This window comes from Rousettus aegyptiacus, unplaced genomic scaffold, assembly GCF_014176215.1.
Source record: "Rousettus aegyptiacus isolate mRouAeg1 unplaced genomic scaffold, mRouAeg1.p scaffold_m13_p_8, whole genome shotgun sequence".
Taxonomy (NCBI): domain Eukaryota; kingdom Metazoa; phylum Chordata; class Mammalia; order Chiroptera; family Pteropodidae; genus Rousettus; species Rousettus aegyptiacus.
Window position 1 is genome coordinate 69,366,782 of NW_023416311.1, and position 23,639 is coordinate 69,390,420.

Genomic DNA, 23,639 nt, shown 5'->3' on the forward strand with positions numbered 1-23,639 from the left:
TAGATACAACATATTCTTTATCCATTCATCTATCCATAGGTTGTTTTCATGTCTCAGCTATTGTAAATAATACTGCAGTGAACATGAGAGTGCAGATATTTTTTCGAGATAATGATTTGTTTCCTTCAGATAAATGTCCTAAAGTGGAATTGCTGGATTATATGGTAGTTCCATTTTTAATTTTTTGAAGAACTGCCATACTGTTTTCATAGTGGCTGCACCAATTTACATTTCCACCAACAGTGCAGAGTTTCCTGTCCACATCTTCAGCAACACTTGTTATTTCTCATCTTTTTGAAAATAGCTATTCTAACAGGTATGAGTATTATCTCATTGTGGTTTTCATTTTCATTTCCTTGATGGTCAGTGATGTTGAGCACCTTTTCACATACCTTATGTACACACATTGGCCATTTGGATGTCTTTTTTTTGAAAATGTCTTTTTAGTTTTCCATTTTTAAATCAGATTCTTCTTTTGCTATTGAATTGTAAGAGTTCTTTAACTATTTTGGTTATTAACCCCTTATCAGATACATGACTTGCATACATTCATTCAGTAGGTTGACTCTTCATTTTGTTGATGATTTCCTTTGCTCTGCAGAAGCTTCTTAGTTTGTTGTAATCCAACTTGTTTATTTTTGCTTTTGTTGTATTTACTTTTGGTGTCAAATCCAGAAAATCATTGCCAAGATCAACATGAAAGTGTTACCCGCTATTACCTTCTATGTTTTTTTTTCCTGTGAGTTTTATGTTTTCAGGTTTTGCATTCAAATATTTAATACATTTTGAGTTAATTTTTGTGCATGGTGTAGGATCATGGTTCTTTTGCATGTGGCTGTCTGGTTTTCTCAACACCATTTATTGAAGAGGCTATCCTTTCTGCATTATATTCTTTGCTCCTTTGTCATAAATTACTTGACCATACATGCATAGGTTTATTTCCAGGCTCTCTATTTTGTTTTATTGATCTATGTGTCTGTTTTTATGCCAGTATTTTGCAGGTTTTGATCAGTGCTATACCACATGACAAGTCCTCTTTTCTTGCAGAGAGTATCCCTCTTTTCCCTAGAAAGTGAAGAAGGTGGATGGTTACATGTCAACTTGGAGTGAGGGGCAAGAGATGCAGAATATTCAGCATTTGCAGCTGACTGCTCCTAAAGGAGAGAAACCCACAGATGGCACAAAGAAAAGGCTAGAAACCATAATGACTGGCATGCCTGTCATAGATTTATCTGCAGTTTTCTCAGGAGCCATCTCCATACTTAAAACTGCCATGCTGTCTGACAACAGCTTAGTAAAATACCTTTGAGTTTCAAAAATTTAGTTAATATTTGGTATGATTCTTTGTGAATGGCTGTAGAGAATATGAGATTTTAAAAATACATTTATTTTTCAAGGATACAGGATCCTGCTATAATGATTAAAGGCAAAAGGAAGAATGTGCATTCATCCAGACTTAAGAGTGGAGAACAGATATGGAAAAACAGGAAACTTACAAGAAAAAATGGTGAGGTATATTTTATTTCTTCAAGTAAGTAACTTATAGAAACATAGAATTCTGGCATAATAAAAAGGGATTAGAAATTAACTATCTTAACTTTCTCATTTTACTGATGAAGAAGTCTGGGAAGGTTAAATGATTTCCCCCAGCATTGCACAGCTCAGTCGTAGTATAAGTGAGACTTGATCCTGACTTCTGGCTCATAGGATGATATTTTTTTTCTGTACTTGTACTTTGGAGAGAATAGTTACAGAAACCTTTTAAAATTTAGATGTCCGACCTGTCTGTGGTGTGACTAACCTAATATAAGGCTTGAGAAATCATACCAAGAGTAATAAATGGAGGAAAGCATAAGGTGAAAGTTATTATTCTTTGATGCTGTTTCTATAGTCCTATAAAACCTCAAAGAGTGAATTAAAAAGCTATCAGAAACTGTAAGAATCTAGAAAGACTGGTTTAAAAATAACAGATAGTAAGGCAGTTGGCAAAATTAAAATATGGACTTTAGATTAAATAATAATATTGTATCAGTGTTAAATTTCCCTGAATTTAATAATAATTTGGTTATATAAAAGAATGTCCTTGTTTTTAGAAAACATACACTTAAGTATTAGTGGGTAATGAGGCATGGTGTATGCATATTGTTCTTTATGTATATATGTATTTGTGTGCATGTGTACGTATATATAAAGAGGGTGGTAGAACGATTTAAAATGGTGGCAAGGTGGCTCCATAGTGTAGTGGTTAGCACGTTTGCTTTATACGCAGAAGGTCCTGGATTCACACCACAGGTGGAGCCATGGACCATACCCCGGAGGTACTAGGCCCTGTGGGTGTGTCAGGCCCCCTCAAGTGTGCCGGAGTGCCAGGCACCAGGTGCACTCTGCAAGTATGTGGGAGGAGACACCCTGACTTCAGAGATCCAGTTCTTAAGGGGAAAATGGCAGCATCCATGGGTCAGGGGTAGAAGTGGTGGTAGTGGGGAGAATTAAAGAGGGAAAACAAACAAACAAACAATTTAAATGGTGGCAAAATGTTAACGATAGGTGAATCCTTGTTCTGTTTTTGCAACTTTGGAACTAAAGTCTGAAATCGTTTTCAAATTATTTTTAAAATTTCAGTAAACCAAAGGAAGACAAAGTAAAAACCTTATATATGTGTGTGTGTGTGTGTGTGTGTGTGTGTGTGTGTGTGTGTATACATATCACCCATTTAGAAAACAGAAGACCCCATTTGTAATAGTTATAAAGAAAGAAAAATATTTGCTTATATACCTGATAAGAAATGTGCCGTATCTATAAGAAGAGGGTTTAAAAATTCTGCTGAGAAACACTTAAAAAAAGACAAATAAATGGAAAGAAAAACCTTATTTTTGACCATAAAGATTCAGTCTTGTAAGAAATTTACTTTTCTCTAAATTATTCTATAAATTCATGAGAGCTCAATCAGAAACATGTTTTTGTTTGTTAATTATTGTGTTTTGTTTTGCTTTATTGGGCTGTAGATTAGCTATGAGGATGTTATATGACACTAACTTTCAGCTGGAAAATAAATATGAAAAACTAGCCAAGAAAATTCTGAAAAAGGAAGCTAAGAGAGAGTGGAGTAGAAACCTGCTCCACATAATATGAAAGCAATTAGAAAGTCACAAATTAAAATAATTTGGTACCGGCACAGGAATAGACAAACAAATCAATGAAACAGAATAGAAGCCAGATACAGTGGGAGTAAGGAGCAGGTATGTGATAAAGATTATATCTCAAACTGGTGGCAAAAAGAAGGACTAGCAATAAATAGCGAAAAACATAAACTAAATTGGATCCCTATAACATTTCTTATACCAAATTTAATTCCAGTTTGACCAAAGATTTAAATTAAAAGAAGTTCTAGAACAAAACATAAGTGAATCTTTTTATAATTTTGGAGTGAAAAAAAGCCCTTTTACAGAATGATTAAAACCCAGAAGCCAGGAGGGAAAGAATAATAAAATTTACTATATACATTTTTTAGAAATCATATTAGTAATACATAACAAGGGGTTGTTTTCATTAGCATGCAAAGACCTCTTACAAAACAGTAAGGATAGAAGATAAAGAAAACTGGGTAAGGGACATGAACAAGCAGTTTCCAGAAAAAATAATAAAAGTAAAATATAAATACCTGAAAAGATTAGCATCTCACTCATGATTAAAGAAGTGCAAATTAAGAAGTATAATTTTCACCTAGAAGAATGCCAAACACTTAAACATTTGAGAATTCCCAGTGGTGAGAATGTGGGGAAAGTAAACATTTTCATATGTTGTTGGTGACAGTGCAAGTTTGTTCAGTCTTTTTATGGGTCATTTTATTTATATTCATCATGATTCTTTTGAATCAACATTTTTACTTAAAGTAATTCTATAATTATACTTGCTTAAATATGTAAAGGTATTTTATAAGGATATTTATTACAGCATTGTTTATTGTAATAAAATGAGTAGAAACAATTTAAACTAGATGAATAGAAATTATAATTAGCAAAATAACATTCATTTAAGAAATCAAAAGAATATATGTGATACATATGTACTGATAAGAATAAAAGGAATTTATATATAAAAGAATAGAAGTAAGGGTGACATCAGATTTCTTGTTAGAAACAATGCAAGCAAGAAGACAGTGGAGCAGCAGCTTTGAAGGTCTAAAAGAAATTTTATTCCTAGAACTCTAACCTAGAATTCTATATCTAGCAAAATAGCTTTCAAAAATGAAGGTGAAATGAAGTTTCAGACATACAAAAGCTGAATGAACTCATCACCGGCTGCTCATACTGCAGGAAATGTTGAGGGACATTCTTCAGTCATAAGAAAGCTGAAACTTGATAGAAATATTCATCTACACAAAAGAATGAGGATCATTGAAAATGGTAACTTTATGAATAAAAATGCACAATTTTTTCCTCGTTTATTAATCAATTTTAAATAATAATTGTTCAAACCAAAAACAATGAATTATGAGGTTTTTAACATATATAAGGAAAATTCATGACAATAATAATATAAAAGTGGAAATATCATATTGTAAAATTTAAGTGAAGATATATCATTTGATGACAGACTGTAATAAGTTAAAGATATGTACTACAAACCCCTAAAGGAACCATTATAACAAAGAAACAAGTTATAGCTAATAAGCCAACAAAGAAGATAAAACTAAATAACAAAAATATTCAGTGTTAACCCAAAAAGAAGATAGAAGAGGGAAAAGAGAATTAAAAACAGATTGGGTAAACTGAAAACAGATAGTAAGATGATCGTCAAATCTAACCATATCAACAATCACATAAAATGTAAATGGTCAGGAGATTCCCAATTAGAAGGTAGAGATTGTCAGATTGGATGAAAAAGCAAGATCTAACTATATGCTAACTTTAAGAAACACACTTGAAATATAAAGACATAATAGGTTAAAAATAAAAATGATGAGTTCCAGTCAAGACAGTGGAGTAGGTAAATGTTCTGGCTTCCTCCTATGACCACATCAAAATTACAACTAAACTACAGAACTCTATTATTGAGAATTGCCTGAAGTCTAGCTGAACTTATGTCCTACACCTAAAAATCTACAGAAGCACCCATACCTAGAATGGTAGGAAGGGCAGAGATGCTGAATGGGCTCGTCCCACACTCAGAAGTGGCAGTTAAAAAATCAGGAGGGATATCTCAGCTGCAGAGGTCCTCCTGAGGAGCAAGGGGTCCTAGCCCTTCACCAGACTTCCTAGCCCAGGGTTCCAGTGCTGGGGAGAGAAGTCCTCATAACTTCTGGCAGTGAAAAGTAGCAGAGATTGTGGCTGAGAGAGATGCTGGGGAGTGGGGATTGCTGGCATCCCAGCTGTTCCTCTTAAAGGGCCCGCTCATGGACTTATTCACTGATGGGCTCACTTGCTCTGAGCTCAGTGCTAGGCAACAGCTTGAAAGGCTCTAGGCACATACGGGGAGGAACTGAATTGTCTGGCTTCAGGGTGAGTGCAGCCTTCTCCTAGGCAAAAGTGCTGGCAGAAGCTATTATCCCTTTGTTGAGCTACCCAACCTGTACATGTAGGTGGCCTCCATATTTGAGTCTCCATCAATCTGACTAACACTGTTTGCCCTGCCCTGGTGATTCTGAGACCTTGTTCCACCCAACTTGCAGGCCGCCCAAGCTGTTTCCTGTGGCTTTTCTATATAAATAAATGGATCATGCTGCAGACTTTCCTAAAACCTCTCGAAGGTTGACAAACCCCAGACAAGCAACATCTGGCCTTGGCATGCCCTGTATGTCTTGCTAAACAGCCCGAAGCCTGGCAGTAGTAGCAGCCAGCCTCAGTTCAAAACTTAGCCTCTCCAGGCACCTCCAAGCCCAGTACAAGTGGCAACCATCTTCATATTACTTTGTATTTTATACCAAGTGGTCTTAGGCAGGGCACAAGTCAGAAATAAGTCAGACAGAGAAGGACCAGTGCCATTCGATTTTACTTGCATATGGAATCTAAAAGTAAAATAAACAAACAAAACAGAAACAAACTCATAGATACAGAGAACATTTTGATGGTTGCCAGATGGGTAGGGAGTTGGGGGGATAGGTGAAAAAGGGTAAGGGATCAAGAAGTACAAATTGGAAGTTATGAAATAGTCATGGGGATGTAAAGTATAGTATATGGAATATAGTCAATGATATTGTAATAACTATATATGGTGTCAGATGGCTACTAGATTTATCGGTGATCACGAGTTTATTATAAATGTCTAATTACTATGTTGTACATCTGAAACTAATATTACATGTCAACTATAATTGAAAAATAAAAAATTATTTTAAAAAGGAGAATGAGGAAAAATATACTTTGCTAATGTTAGTCGTATTAGTTTTCGATTGTGGTAACAATTTACAACAATTTAATGACTTAAAACAACACAAATTTATTCTCTTCCAGTCCTGAGGTCTGAAGTCCAAATGAAAATTGAGATGTTAAAATCAAGGTATCTGAAGGACTGGTTCCTTCTGTAGGCACCAGAGGAATAATCTGTTTCTTACCAATTCCAGCTTCTAGAGGCTGTGGCATTCTTTTGCTCCTGGCCACATTGGCCCAGTCTTTGCTTCCATTGTCACATTGCCTTCTCCCCTTTTGATCTTTTTGCTTCTCTCTTCTTTTCCCAAGATCCTTAACTTAACTACATCTGCAAAATCCCTTTTGCTATATAAGATAACATTCTCAGCTTCTAGGGATTAAGATGTGAACATCTTCGGTGGAGCATTATTTAGTCTTCCATTCCAATCAAAAGAAAGTTGTTTGCAATGGGAGGGCAAGTCATGGCTGTTATTTAGTCATGATTGGAAGTGAATGTCTTCCACAACTTAGTTTTCATTGAAAATTTTTATATTACTCTTAATTTGTTATTTTAAATAAATCATATGATTATAATAGCAAGCACAACTAAAAATGACAGGTCTGGGAGTTAAGACTATTGATTTTGGTAAGTATATAGTTTATCTATCTGTTGGGAGTAAAATGCTTTGTAAGTCTGGGATGCAGGAAGGTAGGTTCAAATGTTGAGCAGTTGGTTTGTTTTACAGTGGAATTAATTAAGTGGAAGGAATCGAAAGGCAAATTGTAGTCTACTAAGAAATTTACTACAGTAGGTAAACTCAGTTACCTTTGTGAGATTTTAGGATGGGGCATACTAGCTAGATCAAAATGGGAAAAGTTATCATCAAAGCAGTTGTGAAATTCAGGGAAACTAAATGAATATTAACCACAAAAATAGACAGGATTTGGGGTATCTAAATGAGCAGTTTCAGTATTTTAGAAGTCACAATGGAGAAATGACACATGGTTTACATAACCTGGGAAACTATTTTAATTATGTATTTTTTGGCTTAGAAAATCAAAACTATTGTACAGATCAAGATCATTGTTCTTTATTTAATTTATGACAGTTATTTTTAGCAAAGAGAAAATTTAGCGTTCTCTTTTCTGGTCTCATGGGGGTTAATTTTTGTGTCTTATATACCTCTTAGATTTTCTCTCATGGTTTTATAAGACGTTTTGGTATTATATAATATTTAATTGCATTTAACAGCATCTAATTCTAGATTTAAATAATAGTCTCACCAGAACTTTTAAGAAAATAATCTGTTAATCTTCTCATGTATGTACCTGTCATGAGGTTTCAATGAATATAAACTGATTAGATGATTTATAACTTGTACAAATATTTTCAAACTATTTGACATTTGTCTCACATTGTACATAGATATTATAGTTGGGTTAACGAATGAAATGCTCTTTCATAGTATAGTATACCTCTATTCCAGAATGTTGACTGGATTCACCTTGTCATCTGTATTCCTCCTGATTTTCAAATAGGTATTATTTTTGTTTGTTTTCTTTCATTCCTTCCTTTATTTCAGAAAAAATGAAGATGAGTAAAATATCTCTTTCTGGCATTAACCGGAGAAATATTTTTGGAGAGAACTTACTGTATAAGGCCGCTCTGTCCAATGATGCTGATCTCGTTCATCATTGTATTAAAAAAGGTGGAAATGTTAATCAACCAAGTTACGCTGGTAAGTTTGGGTTACCACCCATAGTTATCGTGGAAGTAGTTTGTAGTTTCAGATGAATCACTCCTATGAAATTATGGCAAAATAGGCCTAAGGTAAGTCTCAAACAAAAAACTTCCAGGTAATTTTCCTACACAAGTAGTTCTTCATCATCATCTCCTAGGTGGTCAGGGGTGGAGGGAACAGGAGAAGAGTATTGTTTTTCACTTCAATCATTATGCCTGCCTGTGACCCACCAGGTGTGCTGTGTGCAGTGACATTACATGGAAGGATGGGGTTTCTGAGTCTCGTCGCTGCCTTTGCATGGGCATTATTACATTGAACCTCAACTCTGTAGGGGAAACGAGGTCAAAAGCTGAAAGAGGCTGATGGGACACTGAGTTCAGGAGAAACTGATGATAACATGGTAGATGTACAGCAGTAGCAATGGCCAGGGAAATGGAGAGAAGAGGGGATGAAGTAGAGAGGGTTGGGCAGAGAGCTCAGAAAGAACAGTCTCTTTGCAAAACTGGATCTCTAGTACAGTCATGTTTTCCCGGAGAGGAGTGACTCTTTAAAGGCATTTAAGACATGGAGCAACATTGGGCCAGCTTGGATAAGGATTTTATATGTCAATACTTTTACCATTGTTTCTAGACTCTCACTTTATGAAACAGTGCTTAAAAGTCTTATGTGTACAGAGATCAACAGCACAATCCACAAACAAGCAGGTGATTACAAGTGTACCCCTCATACTTAACTTTAGCAAGGCCTAGGTTTATACTATAATTGGGGTTTAGGTGGTTCTTTCTGTTTGTCTCTGTCTGCTTAAGTTCAGAAATAGCTCTTCATGTGGCAAACTTGACTTTATGGATTTCCCAGGCATCTCTTAACATGTGTCTTTTTCACTAGCCCCCTTTTTTTTTTCTATGCCATCATTAACATCCTTGATGGCTGTTCCCTCCTTGTCTTTACCCAGTTAATGTACACCTCATCACTGACCCAGATATTTCTGTGACTTTCATGAATTTTTTATCTTTCCCATATTTTCCAGGCTTTTTGAACTCCTGTTTTCTACTTCCTACTTTCCATCTTAGCTCTGATCTTTACACTTAAGGCTACTATATCCCACAGATCACAGAGGGCAGTGTTTCCAAAGGGTTGTCTACAAACCATTTTCCTCAGAGTCCCCCGCAATGTTTGTTTAAAGTATAACCTTTTCTTCATTCCCGAAACTCATTCACAATGAAAATCTATTGCTTAAAACCTAAAAATTCTCCCAGTGATATTTGTTCTCGTTAAAGCTCAAGAACTACTGGCAAGAGATGTCTGAGCTCCATGTAAAGTATCAGTCCAATGTAGTGAGCTTTTCCAGCATACGTCTTACATGCCAGATACTGTGAAAAAGATGATATCTACTAAAAACCTTTTAATATATTTATTTTGTGATATCCAAAAAAGGCTAAGTGCCTTTTGGGAAATTACAAAATATTATAATAACAGACCAATGGTCTTTTCATAGATAACAGTTATATTTTACAAATGCTCATTTACATTTTTTGATATCTTTTACCTATATAAGCAATGGTGACAACTAGGTAGTAGTCTGGAAAAAAACAAAAAAACTCTGAATACCCAAAACAGATCTCATAAAGCTTCTTTGCTAAAAACCTTCTCATACAAATGCCTTGAGCATTATTTTACACAGAATTCTATATTCTCTTTATAGGAAATTTATAATCCTCTAAAGCTTTAAAGATATTTCCTCCAAAATGGTTAAATTTTTAAAAAGAAAAAAAAATGTTGCTTAATGATTTTCTAACCTATAGATCTTGGAGATAATAAAAATCTATTGTAAAATATACTCTTTCTTTTGTAGCAATGGTTTTATATCACAGAAGGACTAACCCTTAGGGAGAGGGAAATTCTTTCTTACATTTGATTTCTTTCTGTAACATGTAGTCCTTTCTATAGTCTACAGTGATTCTTTCTCACTGTAGAATACAGATCCTTCTGGCTTCATCAATGCTGGGAAGTCTTTCAACCCTGAGATTGATACTGTTCATTACTGAGTCATCCTTGTTTAGATTTCTCTTAAAGTAGCATTCATTTTTAACTCTCCCTCTCTCCAGGCCCCATCATTTACTCTGAATTACTCACATATACCTTGTCTTCTTTGGGACTTTTCTGCAGTAAACTTAAAATATAAGACTAGTTTTTCCTTGGAAACCAGACATTGCTTTACATTTACCTTATCTTTTAATAATTCTGGGCTCAGAAGAGCAAGCTAATCTCTTGTTATTGTTGTTTTCTCATTCCTATAACAGCCATTTTGTTCCCTTTAGGAAACTAATTTTTAATGTAGTTTAAGGAAACCTAAATAAGGAAAAGAAGTTTTCTAGGAGGAAAATCATCATATGCATTCCGAAGTTAATAACTTTTGTATTTCTAATCTTTATTTTTCATCCAACCAAACCTAGACTTGTGGCAAAATATTCAAGCTAACCAGTATACACATCGGTAAGAAAATTTCCACTGGTCTACAGGTCCCAAAACCTAAACACCAGTGAGGTCATACTTTTTTTTTTTCTTCTCAGAAACAGTACTTTAGGGGGAGATAGTTTTTATATATTTTTTTAAAAAACTGGTAGTTCTTAAATGGTTGTGTTTCAAAAGTACACATATAGCTGTTTATTTGAAAAATTTCCAGAAAGTATGAAAAATTTCAAACATAGAAAAGTTGAAAGAATCATACAATAAGCATCCATATACCTAATACCTAGATTCTATAAGTTTGTTTTTATCGGCTGGTTATTGTAAAGGAAAAATACTTGGGTTTCTCTTCTACTCACACTCATAATACTTCTGACACCAGATGTGTAGGTTTTCAACACATCAAGCAATTCTCTGACACCAGCTGGGTGTCCTTCAGTTCAATTCTGACACTAAACCTGCATTAGCACAGACCCCACAGGTTAAGGGCTCATTCCCTGAAGACTGCCTCCACTCCCACTTTAGATGCCAATTACAAGTAGTAGGTCCCCAGGCTACCCACAACTTCTGTTTGACTTCTGTACTCATGGGGTTGGGGTATGCTACCTTTCCAGCATGCATATGTACTCACCAACCTGAAAAAGCTCTCCAAATACCATACTTTGGGGATTTTTGTGGAGGCTTCATCATGTAGGCATGATCAATTATGAAATCCATTTTTTTAGCCCCTCCCTCCTTTGCAGAGAATGGGGAGGGTGAAATTGAAAGTTCCAAGTTTATAATCATGGCTTGGTCTTTCCGATGACCAGCCCTCATCTATGAGCCTGCCAAAAGTTTTCTCATCTGAACAAAAGACACTTCTGTCACCCAGGAAAAATTCCAAGGGACTTAGGAGCTCTATGTCAGAAACCAATATATATTTCTTATTATTTCTCACACCTATCCATCTATAAATATCTCTGTTCATCCATCAATTCATCTTTATGTTGATGCATTTCAAAGAAAGTTATAGGCATTAGTACATTTTAGCACTAAACACCTCATCAAAAATATTATGAGTTCAATAGTTTTCCTTTTTTTTTGAGGCAAAATTTTCATATACTGAATTGCCAAATCTTAAATGTGCCATTTGATGAATTTTGCACATACATTCACCTGTGTAACTCAAACCTCTTTCAAGACATAGAATGTTACATTCATCCTAGAAAGTTCCCTCATGCCTCTTCCCAATTATTCTTCACCCCCACTCTCTGGAAGCCACTGTTGTTCAGATGTTTTTCACCATAGGTTAATTTTGCCTCTTTACTATTACACCATGAAGCATAATGTTAGCTGTAGGCTTTTGTAAGGCTTTTGCTCCGTTTCGTAGTGAGAAATCTATTCCCAATTTGCTGAGAGTTTTTATGAGGAATGGATACTTGATCGTGATATATTATTCTTTTTATATATTGCTGGATTCAACTTGCTAATACTATGTTAAGGGTTTTTTGTATTGATGTTGATAAGTAATGTTGGTCTATATCTTTGGTTTTGATACCAGGGTTATACAGACCTCATAAAATGAGTTAAGAAGTATTCTCTCCTTTTCTATTTTCTGAAAGAGTTTAAGATTAGGGTTTTTTCTTTCTTAAATGTTTAACAGAACTTAGGAGTGAAACTGTCTGGGCCTGTGGTTTTCCTTGTGGGAAGATTTTGATAATAAATTAAAAATTTTTAGTAGGTGTGGGCTATTCAGATTTTCTCTTTTTCCTTGTGTCAGTTTTGGTATATTGTACTTTTCAAGGAATTCATCTTTTTCATCTAAGTTATAGAATTTTTTGACACAGTTATTTATAAAATTCCCTTGTTATCCTTTTAATATCTGAAGCTCTTTAGAGATGTTTTATCATTTATTCCTCACACTGCTTATTTCCTTCCTTCCTTCCTTCCTTCCTTCCTTCCTTCCTTCCTTCCTTCCTTCCTTCCTTCTCCTTTTTTAATTCCATCCTTCCTAACCTAGAGGATTATCAATTTTATTAATTTTTTTTTAAAGAACCAACTTTTGGCTTTAAAATTATTTTTTTTGATCTTTTTTAAATTTTATTTCTACTCTTTTTCTGATTTATACTTACTTTTGATTTTCTTTGTTTTTCTGGCTTTGTAATGTTGAAAATAAGGTCACAGATTTTTGTACCTTTTTTCTACTATAAGTATTTAAAACTTTAAATTCTCCTTTACTGCACTTACTGCATCCCACAGATTTTGATATGTTATATTTTCATTATCATTTAGTTTGAAATACTTCATTTCTTGTCTGATTACTTCTTTGATCCCAGGATTATATTAGAAGTAATTTAATTTTGAATATTTAAATATTTGATTATTTAGATATCTTTCTATTATTTAATTCCATTGTGATTAAAGGATACACTTTCTATGAATTTGATTATTTTACACTTATTGAGAATTGGTTTAATGTCTAGTATATGGTCTTTCTTGGCAATTATCCCTTGTAAACTTGATTGTTTTTTTTCAGTTGTATATAAGGTTCTATAAATGTCAAGTAGACGAAGGTGATTGATAATGTTCAGAACATCTATACTGATTATTTTTTCCAGTTGATCTATTATTTCCTGAGAGGGGTATTGAAATCTTCACAACTGTGATTATGGAGTTGTCTACTTCTTCCTTTAATACTGTCAATTTTTGCTTCTTATATTTTGAAGCTCTGTCATTAGGTTCATACACAGTTATAATTGTCATGTATTCTGATAAATTAACCTTTTAATCACTATTAAATCTCTTTATCTAGGATGATTACATTAATATATAAAATAGAATTTATATATTTATCTATTACTGTACTTTATATATTATGTTTTATAGATTATATATTAATATAGACACCCTAGCCTTCTTCTATTTCTTATCTATTTGCTATACCTTTTTTTAGCTTTTATATTTTCAACCTAATATATCTTTATATTTAAAATCTATTTCTTGTAGATAGCATACAGTTTTGCTATTTTGTCCATTCTGACAATCTCTGCCTTTTAATTAATTTTCATTTCACGTAAGTGGTTCGATTTAGGACTACTATTTTACTAATTATTTCTCATGAGTTTCATTTGTTTTTTTGTTTGTCTTTTTGTCTGCATTATTTTGTAGTATATAGTGTAGGGATTGCAATATACATCTTTAATGTTTCACAGTTGTCTTAGAGTTAATACTGTAATACTTCATATAAAATGTATGAACATTGAATATATTTCCTTTATCCTTTATACAATAGCTTTCATATATATTACACTTACACAAATAGAACCCCAAACATAATGTTAAAATTTGTGCTTTAAATAGCCATATACATTCTAAGAAAATTTGTAGGAAAAAAACTCCTATTGGCTCTATCTTTACCATTTTTGGTGCTCTTTATTTCTTTCTCTAGGCTTTCTATTTAATACTATAAGAGAAACTTCAATAGCATTTTATGGCTGTGATTTTTAACTGGGGTGTTTTTGTCTCTGAGGGGACATTTGACAGTTTCTGGAAACATTTTTAGTTGTTACAAATGGGAGAGAGGGGATGCTACTGGCATATGGTGGAATTCTCAGAACAACAAAGAATTATCCAACCTGAAATATAAGTGTCGAGATTGAGAAAACTTTGTTTATGGAGAAGGTTCTGGAAAGAGTTAGTGAAATATACTTTTAACATGCAACTTTTAGGTTTTCTTACATCAATCATATGATTTATTGGAATTTAATAAATATCTGTAATGTACACAGTTGCCTCTGGCTAATAGAGAAAAATAATATTTATCTGGATGACTGGTGTTCTTGGAGCAGTTTGTGGTTTGTTAGTTGAACTATTATAAATCGCTTTTTGCAAATAAGAAGAAAAGAAATATATACTTCAGAACTGACTTTTGTATTATACTGCCACTTGGCTTGCTTTACTTTACCTTAAGCTAGAAATAAAGATTTTTTCCCCCTCTTCCCTGCAGAAAAGTAGCCTTCGACCAACATTCTTTATTAGCTAATAATGATCTAGCCTTTTATGTGAGGAGGGCAGGAAGAATTTTAAATATTTTACTACTTTTCATAGTTTTCCTCAACAGAGTTTGGGGTAGGAATTTGATTTGTTTCTCAGACTTATTGAATTTACCAAATAATACAGATTGTTTTCATGGTGAGAATATCTTGTTTCATATAATAAAAAATATTTTTTAAAGAACAACTTAGAGTTTTTATTTTAAGGGTAAGCACAAAACATTATTAAGATGCCAAATATAAACAAATACTATTTCCTTTTTGTATAATAGGTTGGACAGCACTTCATGAAGCCAGTGTAGGAGGATTTTATGAGACAGCAAATGAACTAGTAAAAGGTGGAGCAGATGTGAATATCAAAGGAATGTACCAGATCACTCCCCTACATGATGCTGTGATGAATAGACATTATAAGGTACTGTGATACTTTTTTTTTGCAGAGCAAAATACTGCATTCTGCAAATCTTAAAACTCTCTGGGACCAAACAGTAGAAAAACAGGAATTTAGTTTTGGTTCATTTTGCTAATACTCAGAATTTATTACATTATTATAGGAATTTAATGCTAGATAGGGGAATTACAAGTAATAGTAGATACAATTAAATCTATAATTCATATACAAGTCATGTACAAAAAGATAAAGACTATGCCTAGATCTTCACATTTTGTTTAGCAAAGAAAATGTAGAGTATACTGCTTTCTTTCAGGATAAGTAGTACTGTAAAGTGTCTGGAGCCATTTTGAGAAGCCATTATGAGGCACTGAAGAAGTCACATAGCTAAAAGCCATGGTATGGCTGATGAGTTTTAAAAAATGGTCACCTCGGTAAGCCTCATAAAGTCACCTTTTAAGGTAATGGAATGTTATACTACCATGGAAACAAGAACGTGTAGGATCTCATGTAATTGACAAGCATTGTTTTAGATATGTATGGTGTGTTTTGCTATGGTAACGTGGTGATTGATTATGGTATTCAAAAATCACATAAAAAGGCTATGCTAAATAAACTCGGGGCTGCAGCTCTGACTGTATGCCCTCCCGGAAAGATCTTTTCTGTCTTCTCTTTTTTCCCTTAAGCTTCACCCCCCACTTTCAGGTACTGATCGACTTTAGCCGGCTGGCTCCGGCAAGTGGCGCCCAAACGGGGACCTGAAAGCTTGGGACAGAACGTTGACGGAACGTTGAGGTGAAGACTGCCACCGCTGGAGAAAGGGGTCCCCGAGTATAAAGCTGAGTGAATGGCAGAGGTGAGTGCGGTGGAACAGTCCGGGAGTAAGAAGGACACCGTGTGAAGTGAGCGCTCAGAAAAATAAGGGTTGCGGTGTTTGTAAATACAAAGAAATAAGAGAAAAGTCGATTTAATAAAAGAAAAATGGGAAATGGAGATAACCGGCAGCTTTTTGTACATATGCTTAAGAATATGCTCCGGGCTAGAGGAGCTAAGGTAGGGCATCAACAATTGTGTAATTTTTTAGAATTTATAGAAAAAGTTTGTCCCTGGTTCCCTGAGGAGGGAACATTGAATTTAGAGACATGGAAAAGGTAGGAGAAAAACTGCAAGACTATTATGATGTCCACGGACCTGGCAAAGTGCCTGTAGATACTTTTAGCTTGTGGACTTTATAATTAGAGATAGTCTGGATCCTAGGCATGAGAGAGAAAAAGCAAATAAAGACAGGCAACCGGGAAGGAAAATGAAACTAAGCCTTCCGCGCCGCCGACACACCCTGAGCCTTTCTTTGAGTTTTTATTTTCTAGACACGGAAAGGAATCATTGGATCCGGGGGATGCAGAACAACTAGAGGAAGAAGCCGCACAATATCATAATGAAGGAGGTTGTATTCCCCTCGTGGCGGCGGTTAGCTCTGATAATAAAACTAAAGATCTAGAAACAGTTGTTCAGGGATTGCAAGGTGCAGTACAGTAATTAACTCTGCAACTGGGAAATCAGGAAAAAACACTTAAAATACCTAGCAGAGACCCCTATAGGATAGATCCTCTGCCTCTGTTTGAGGAGTCACAGCCAGTCATTGCTGTTGTTAAGCAATCTCAGGGGCCTAAACTTTTTTCGCCTTTACAAAGTATGTTACATCAGGCAATACAAAGAAGTGATGATATACAGGGGTTTCATTTGACGTGTCCTGTAACAGAACAACAGGCTCAAGATGCGCAGGGTCAACAGGTTCTCATAAGAAGGCATAATCCTATCCCTTTTAAATCTATAAAAGAGTTGTAATTGGCATGTGCTCAGTATGGTCCTACTGCCCCTTACACTCAGGCTATCCTAGAAACATTATCTTTAGAAGCCCTAACTCCTGCTGATTGGAAGAATTTAGCTCGAGCTTGTCTCACCCCTGGGGATTTTTTATTATGGAAATCAGAGTATTATGATCAATGTGAAAAAACAGAGATAAATAGAAATCAGAATCCCCCAGTACCAGTTACGTTTGAGATGTTAGCGGGAGCAGGCCAATATTCTGCAAATGATCAGCGATTGGAATATGAGGGAGGAGCATGTGCACAAATAAGTGCTGTCGTGAAAAGGACTTGGTATAAATCGCCCACTACTGGAAGGCAAACTGAAGATTTATCTAAGATAAGGCAGGGACCCGATGAGCCATTTCAGGAATTTGTAGCACGGCTTATGGAAACAGCTCAAAGACTGATAGGGGATGCAGAGGCAGGTATGCTTTTAGTAAAGCAACTGGCTTATGAAAACGCCAATTCTGCATGTCAGGCTGCTCTCAGGCCATATAGAAAGAAAGGAGATACGACAGACTATATCCGGTTGTGTTCTGATATTGAGCTGGCATACACGCAGGGTCTGGCCATGGCCACAGCATTGCAGGGAAAAACAATTAAAGCCTACTCTGTGTCAAAAATTTGTAGCTCAAGCAGTGATTAAAACCAGGCAAGTATATCCACAGGTGTACATCATCCATTATATGAATGACATTCTTTTGGCAGAAAAAGAAGGACTACTTCTAGCAGCTTATGCTCACCTTCAAAAAGCTCTTAAGAAACAAGGATTGGTTATTGCTCCAGAAAAGGTGCAGACAGAGCCTCCTTATTCTTATTTAGGACATAGATTATACCCAAAGACTACATTGCCTCAGAAAATTCAGTTGAGAAAGGACCAGCTATTAACTTTGAATGATTTTCAGAAACTCTTGGGTGATATTAATTGGCTTAGACTATATTTAAAAATTTCCACGGGTGAATTAAAACCTCTCTTTGACATTCTCAAGGGGGACCCTGCTCCTACATCTAAAAGAGAATTAACAGAAAATAGTCGGCTCGCTTTACAGAAGGTAGAATAGGCTATAGAGTAACAACAGGTGAATTATGTAGACTACTCTCAGGGATGGGCCACGTATGTCCTAGCTACCGCACACACGCCCACTGCAGTGTTGTGGCAGAACGCTCTTCTGCTTTGGTTGCATTTGCCTGTATCACCAGCTAGGGTGTTAACTCCTTATTTTGAATCTGTTGCTTGCTTAGTACAATTAGCTCAAGAAGAATCTCGCAAATATTTTGGAGCAGAGCCTTCTTTAATTGGCGTTCCTTTTACTAAACAACAAATAGACTGGTTATTTCACAATGATGATGCATGGGCTATTGCCTTTGCCCACTACCCCGGAGTTATAGATAATCATTTTCCAAGAGACAAATTGTTGTAATTTGTAAATAACCATGCTTTAGTTTTTCCTAGGATTATGAAGCAAACTCCTATAAAGGATACTCAGGTAATTTTTACTGATGGGTCTTCTAATGGCCCTGCTGCTTATGTGATTCAAGGTCAGCCACATATATTGCATACACCTCCTGCCTCAGCTCAAATTGTAGAGCTGAGAGCAGTGGCTGCCGTATTTACACTTATGGCTCATTATTCTTTTAACCTATACACAGACAGTCATTACATTGCTAGAGCTTTACAGGTATTAGAAACAGTAGCTTACATTGACACTGCAAATAATCAAGTACAGGAACTTTTTTCTCAAGTGCAAAGATGTTTGCATGCACAAGTCCATTCATGTTATGTGGGTCACATTCAAGCACATTCAGGACTCCCAGGACCTTTATCAGAGGGAAATGCTCTTGCTGATCAAGCTACTCAGGTAATCGGTCTTACTCAGTTGGAGCTTGCCCAACAGTCACATGCATTGCATCATCAAAATAGTCAAAGTTTGAAAAGGCAGTTCAATATTCCCAGAGAGGCAGCTCGTCAAATTGTTAGGCAGTGCTCTACATGCCCAGAGCACCAAACTGTACCCCATTATGGCGTCAACCCGCGAGGCTTGAAGCCTAACCGGTTATGGCAAATGGATGTTACACATATTCCAGGATTTGGAAAGCTAAGGTATGTGCATGTAACAGTTGACACGTACTCTGGGTTTATTGTAGCTACAGCTCAAACTGGAGAGGCTGCTAAACATGTCACATCTCACTGCCTCAGATGCTTTGCTATGATAGGCCAACCTTCTGTGATTAAGACTGATAATGGCTCGGGATACACTAGTCAGGCATTCCAGCGTTTTTGCTCACAACTCTCTATCATGTATAAAACAGGCATTCCTTATAATCCTCAAGGTCAAGGAATAGTGGAACAGGCTCACGGTGCTCTCAAAAATCAATTAAATAAAATAAAAAAGGGAAAAACACAAACATGCCCTCGTCCCCATATTAGTACCAGATCAGGGCCATTCCATATGCTTGTGAAAGGATCCTTCCACCTCACCTGCGCGTATGTGGTTTGAGTTTTTGGATGCCAGAAACGCTCTGCTACAGAAAATCCTTGAGCATCCACAGTTAAAAAATTCAAGATAAAAAGAGCATGATTTAAACTGTTTTGTGGAGAGACAATTGTTGATGCCCTACCTTAGCTCCTCTAGCCCGGAGCATATTCTTAAGCATATGTACAAAAAGCTGCCGGTTATCTCCATTTCCCATTTTTCTTTTATTAAATCGACTTTTCTCTTATTTCTTTGTATTTACAAACACCGCAACCCTTATTTTTCTGAGCGCTCACTTCACACGGTGTCCTTCTTACTCCCGGACTGTTCCACCGCACTCACCTCTGCCATTCACTCAGCTTTATACTCGGGGACCCCTTTCTCCAGCGGTGGCAGTCTTCACCTCAACGTTCCGTCAACGTTCTGTCCCAAGCTTTCAGGTCCCCGTTTGGGCGCCACTTGCCGGAGCCAGCCGGCTAAAGTCGATCAGTACCTGAAAGTGGGGGGTGAAGCTTAAGGGAAAAAAGAGAAGACAGAAAAGATCTTTCCGGGAGGGCATACAGTCAGAGCTGCAGCCCCGAGTTTATTTAGCATAGCCTTTTTATGTGATTTTTGAATACCATAATCAATCACCACGTTACCATAGCAAAACACACCATACATATCTAAAACAATGCTTGTCAATTACATGAGATCCTACACGTTCTTGTTTCCATGGTAGTATAACATTCCATTACCTTAAAAGGTGACTTTATGAGGCTTACCGAGGTGACCATTTTTTAAAACTCATCAGCCATACCATGGCTTTTAGCTATGTGACTTCTTCAGTGCCTCATAATGGCTTCTCAAAATGGCTCCAGACACTTTACAGTACTACTTATCCTGAAAGAAAGCAGTATACTCTACATTTTCTTTGCTAAACAAAATGTGAAGATCTAGGCATAGTCTTTATCTTTTTGTACATGACTTGTATATGAATTATAGATTTAATTGCATCTACTATTACTTGTAATTCCCCTATCTAGCATTAAATTCCTATAAAAACGTAATATGAAAAGCAGAATCATTAGGTTGCTGAGTTTTAATAATTTGTAAAAGATTTGGCTCATATTGTCCCTGTGTGTGGTATTACGTTTTCCTCTCCTAGAATGCTTTGTTATAAAAGGAAAAATGCATATATATTTAATTTTTAGGTATATGTAATTTAAAGAAATTCAGATCCTTTCTCTCATTCCAGATATTAACATGGAAATTTAAGCTTCGTTTAGTGTAATGTTACTTAAAGCCTACTCCCCACATCCTCCCTGGTCTACATTCATTCTTTTATTAAACGACATTTATTGAACATTTTGTTTGTGCCGGACACTGTAATAGGTACTGGGACCACAATGATTAAGACGTAATTCTGTAGCAAAAACTCAGAAGCAGCTTAAACATCTGTCAATAGAGTACTGATTAAGTAACTTATAGTACATATAGTACATCCAGATAACACATTCAATAGTAAACTATTACTCTGTAGCTAAAAAGAATGAAGAAGTTCAGTCTATACTGATATGGAATAATCTCCAAGGTCTATTGTTGGAGGTTGAGGGTGGAGAGGTCAAGATACAGAAGAATATATATAGTATATGACCACCTGTGTAAGAAAAACTATGTATTCATATGTTTGTATACATGCATAGGTAACTATTGGACTAGACTAATTTTGGAAAAACTCAGAAGAAACTGTAACCAGAGCTGACTTAGGAAGAAATGAAGGACAGGGGTAGAGGAGGGAAACATTTTTTATCATATACTTTTGTGTGCCTTCTGTATTTTGAATTATATTCATTTATTTCCTATTCAAAAATAATAAATTGATTTTAAAAGGAAAACAGTCCTATTCTCAAAAAACTTAGAGTACAGGAGAGACAGATATATAAGAAATAAGTGTAATCTAGAGTATATTGGGCACTATGATAAAATATGTAAATGAAAGAAGCTCCAGAGAGGTTATTTTTCTCTAAGGCAGCAATGGGTAAGAGGATAGGGAGAGCTTCATAAAGGTTGCTTGAAGAGTAGTAACAGATTAAAGATTGGCCGGTTTCTCCCCGAGAATCTGAGGCAGAACAGCAGCAACACAGGTAATAGACAGAAGACATAATTAACTCCTGAAAGCTGTTAAACTAACATTTACTGCTGTAGAACCAGTCTTTATTCTTGGTGTGTCTGCTAAACCCATTTTACCAGCGGCTGAACAAACATTCCTCTTTCTTCCTCCTTCCCTCTTTCTTCCTTCAAGAGTGCAGGGGGAGGGAGGGAGTGGGGAGGGAGGGAGGAGGGAGGAGGGAGGGAGGGAGGGAGGGAGGGAGGGAGGGAGGGAGGGAAGAGGAAAGAGGAGGAGGAAGGAGGAGGAAGGAAGGAGGAGAGGAAGACACAGACCTACAAAGGGAGGGGCTAGGGGAGGGAGGGAGGAGGGAGGGAGGAGTGGAGGGAGGGTAGGGAGGAGGAGGGGGGAGGAGGGCGGACGAGGTATGTAAAGATCACATTATTCCTCATAATTCCTTTAATTCATCCACATACCTCCCTCCCTCCCTCCTCCTTTCTTTTTCTTTTCTTTCTTTCGTCTTTCTTTCTGTCTTTCTTTCTTTCTTTCTTTCTTTCTTTTTTCTTTCTTTTTCTATCTTTCTCTCTTCTCTCTCTCTCTTTCTCTCTTTTTCTTTCTCTTTCTTTTTTTCTTCTTTTTTTTTTGTAAGAGAAGGATATGTATATCAAATTATGATTCAGTAGCACTTACATTAAATTGTTTTTATTGGGCAAGATGTCATAGGTAAACCCAAACTGTATTGTTGAAAGAAATATTTGATGTTGGTTAGAGTTGTATGCTAGCACACATTTGCGATAATGTATGTACCTTTTGTCTGGGTTGTCTCACACAATAATCCTCTAGGTGGCAGAGTTACTTCTTTTGAATGGAGCTGATCCATTATTTAGAAGTGACAATGGAAAGTGTGCTTTGGATGAGGCCAAAGATGCATGTATGAAGCGTCTTCTTGAGAGATATGTTCCTAAACATCAAAAACATCTTGTTTCAGGTAAGATTATACTGCCCTGTTATATCTGTTCATCATGTCTGTAGAAAGTTACAGAAATTGAATTTAGAATTATAGAAATTAAATTTATTTTCCTCATAAGTTCTTTTTCTTTCTCATAAGAAAACCCACCCAATGCTCTATTCCTTGCTCTATTCCTTTAGTAAAGCACACTGACTTGTTTGCAAATGCACATAATTGAAGGACTCTAAAAGAACAAAGAAAGGTAATAGCAAATGTACTTTCCCCCAGGTTGTACACTGCAAATAGTTAAGAAACTTTTATAAAGTTCTGGGTTCCCTCACCCTGTAATCCTTTGGCTGAATAACATGATGTGATATAAATTATATTTGGCTGTATCTTTTTCAGTGAACATGGCCAAGATTGTTCATTTCCATTCTCTAAGAATATTTTCTTAGGGCTATACTTTTGACCTCTCATCCATTACACAATTAAATCGAATTACAAAAAAAAAAAAACTTGATCTGCAGTTGTCAATAAAAGGATTATATAAGAATAATTTAAATACATGGCATATCCTATATGTTCTCCTAATATATCTAATATATCTATTAGACTTTTTTTGGTAAGAAAAATATTTTCCAGGAGCCACCCTAACAGGCATGGTTTCTAAGAGAATATGGAAGCAAGAAAGGGGCTTTTATTTCCTCTCAGTTTTTTAAAACCCTACATGTGCTATTATCACCAACTTAATTATGTACCACTGCATTTCTCTGCTCAAAACCCTGCAGTGGCTCTCTGTTTAATCTAGAAGAAATACCAGTATCCTTACAATGGCCTACCAGCCCCTTCGTCAGCTTGCCACCCTACCAGTGAACCCCTTTTACTACTCTCCGCCTCTGTCACGTGACTTCAGTCACAGTGGCCTCCTTGCTGTTCCTCAGATATGCTTCTCCCATTTCCTTCAAGTTTTAGTTCAAATGTGTTATCTTCTTAGTGCGCCTAGACCACCCAATTTAATATTGCAATTTGCCTCCTTTCTACCCTCACTGTGTTAGTTTTTTATTACTATATAACAGTTACCCCCAAACTTAGCATTTTAAAACAATAAACATTTATTATCTCTTGCAGTTCTAGAGAGTTAGAAATCCGGGAGCAGTTCATTTGAATGGTCCTGTCTCCCGGTCTCTCACAGGTTGCCGTCAAGCTATCACTGAGGGTTGCTGTCATCTCAAGGCTCACTAGGGCAGGAGAATCCACTTTCAAGCTCATTCACATGATTATT

At 36.0% G+C, this 23,639-nt stretch overlaps 1 protein-coding gene across 6 annotated transcripts in view; it reads left to right on the top strand.

Annotated features, from left to right (window-relative positions):
• Nucleotides 1–23,639, top strand: part of ANKRD31 (ankyrin repeat domain 31) — a 107,400-nt gene that overhangs the window by 29,912 nt on the left and 53,849 nt on the right. For all 6 annotated transcript variants that reach the window (XM_036225947.1, XM_036225951.1, XM_036225948.1 and 3 more), the window contains exons 9-12: nucleotides 1,398–1,507; nucleotides 7,931–8,086; nucleotides 14,859–15,001; nucleotides 22,252–22,396. In XM_036225947.1, coding sequence (XP_036081840.1) covers nucleotides 1,398–1,507; nucleotides 7,931–8,086; nucleotides 14,859–15,001; nucleotides 22,252–22,396 — 554 coding nt within the window. The remainder of the gene's footprint in view (nucleotides 1–1,397; nucleotides 1,508–7,930; nucleotides 8,087–14,858; nucleotides 15,002–22,251; nucleotides 22,397–23,639) is intronic.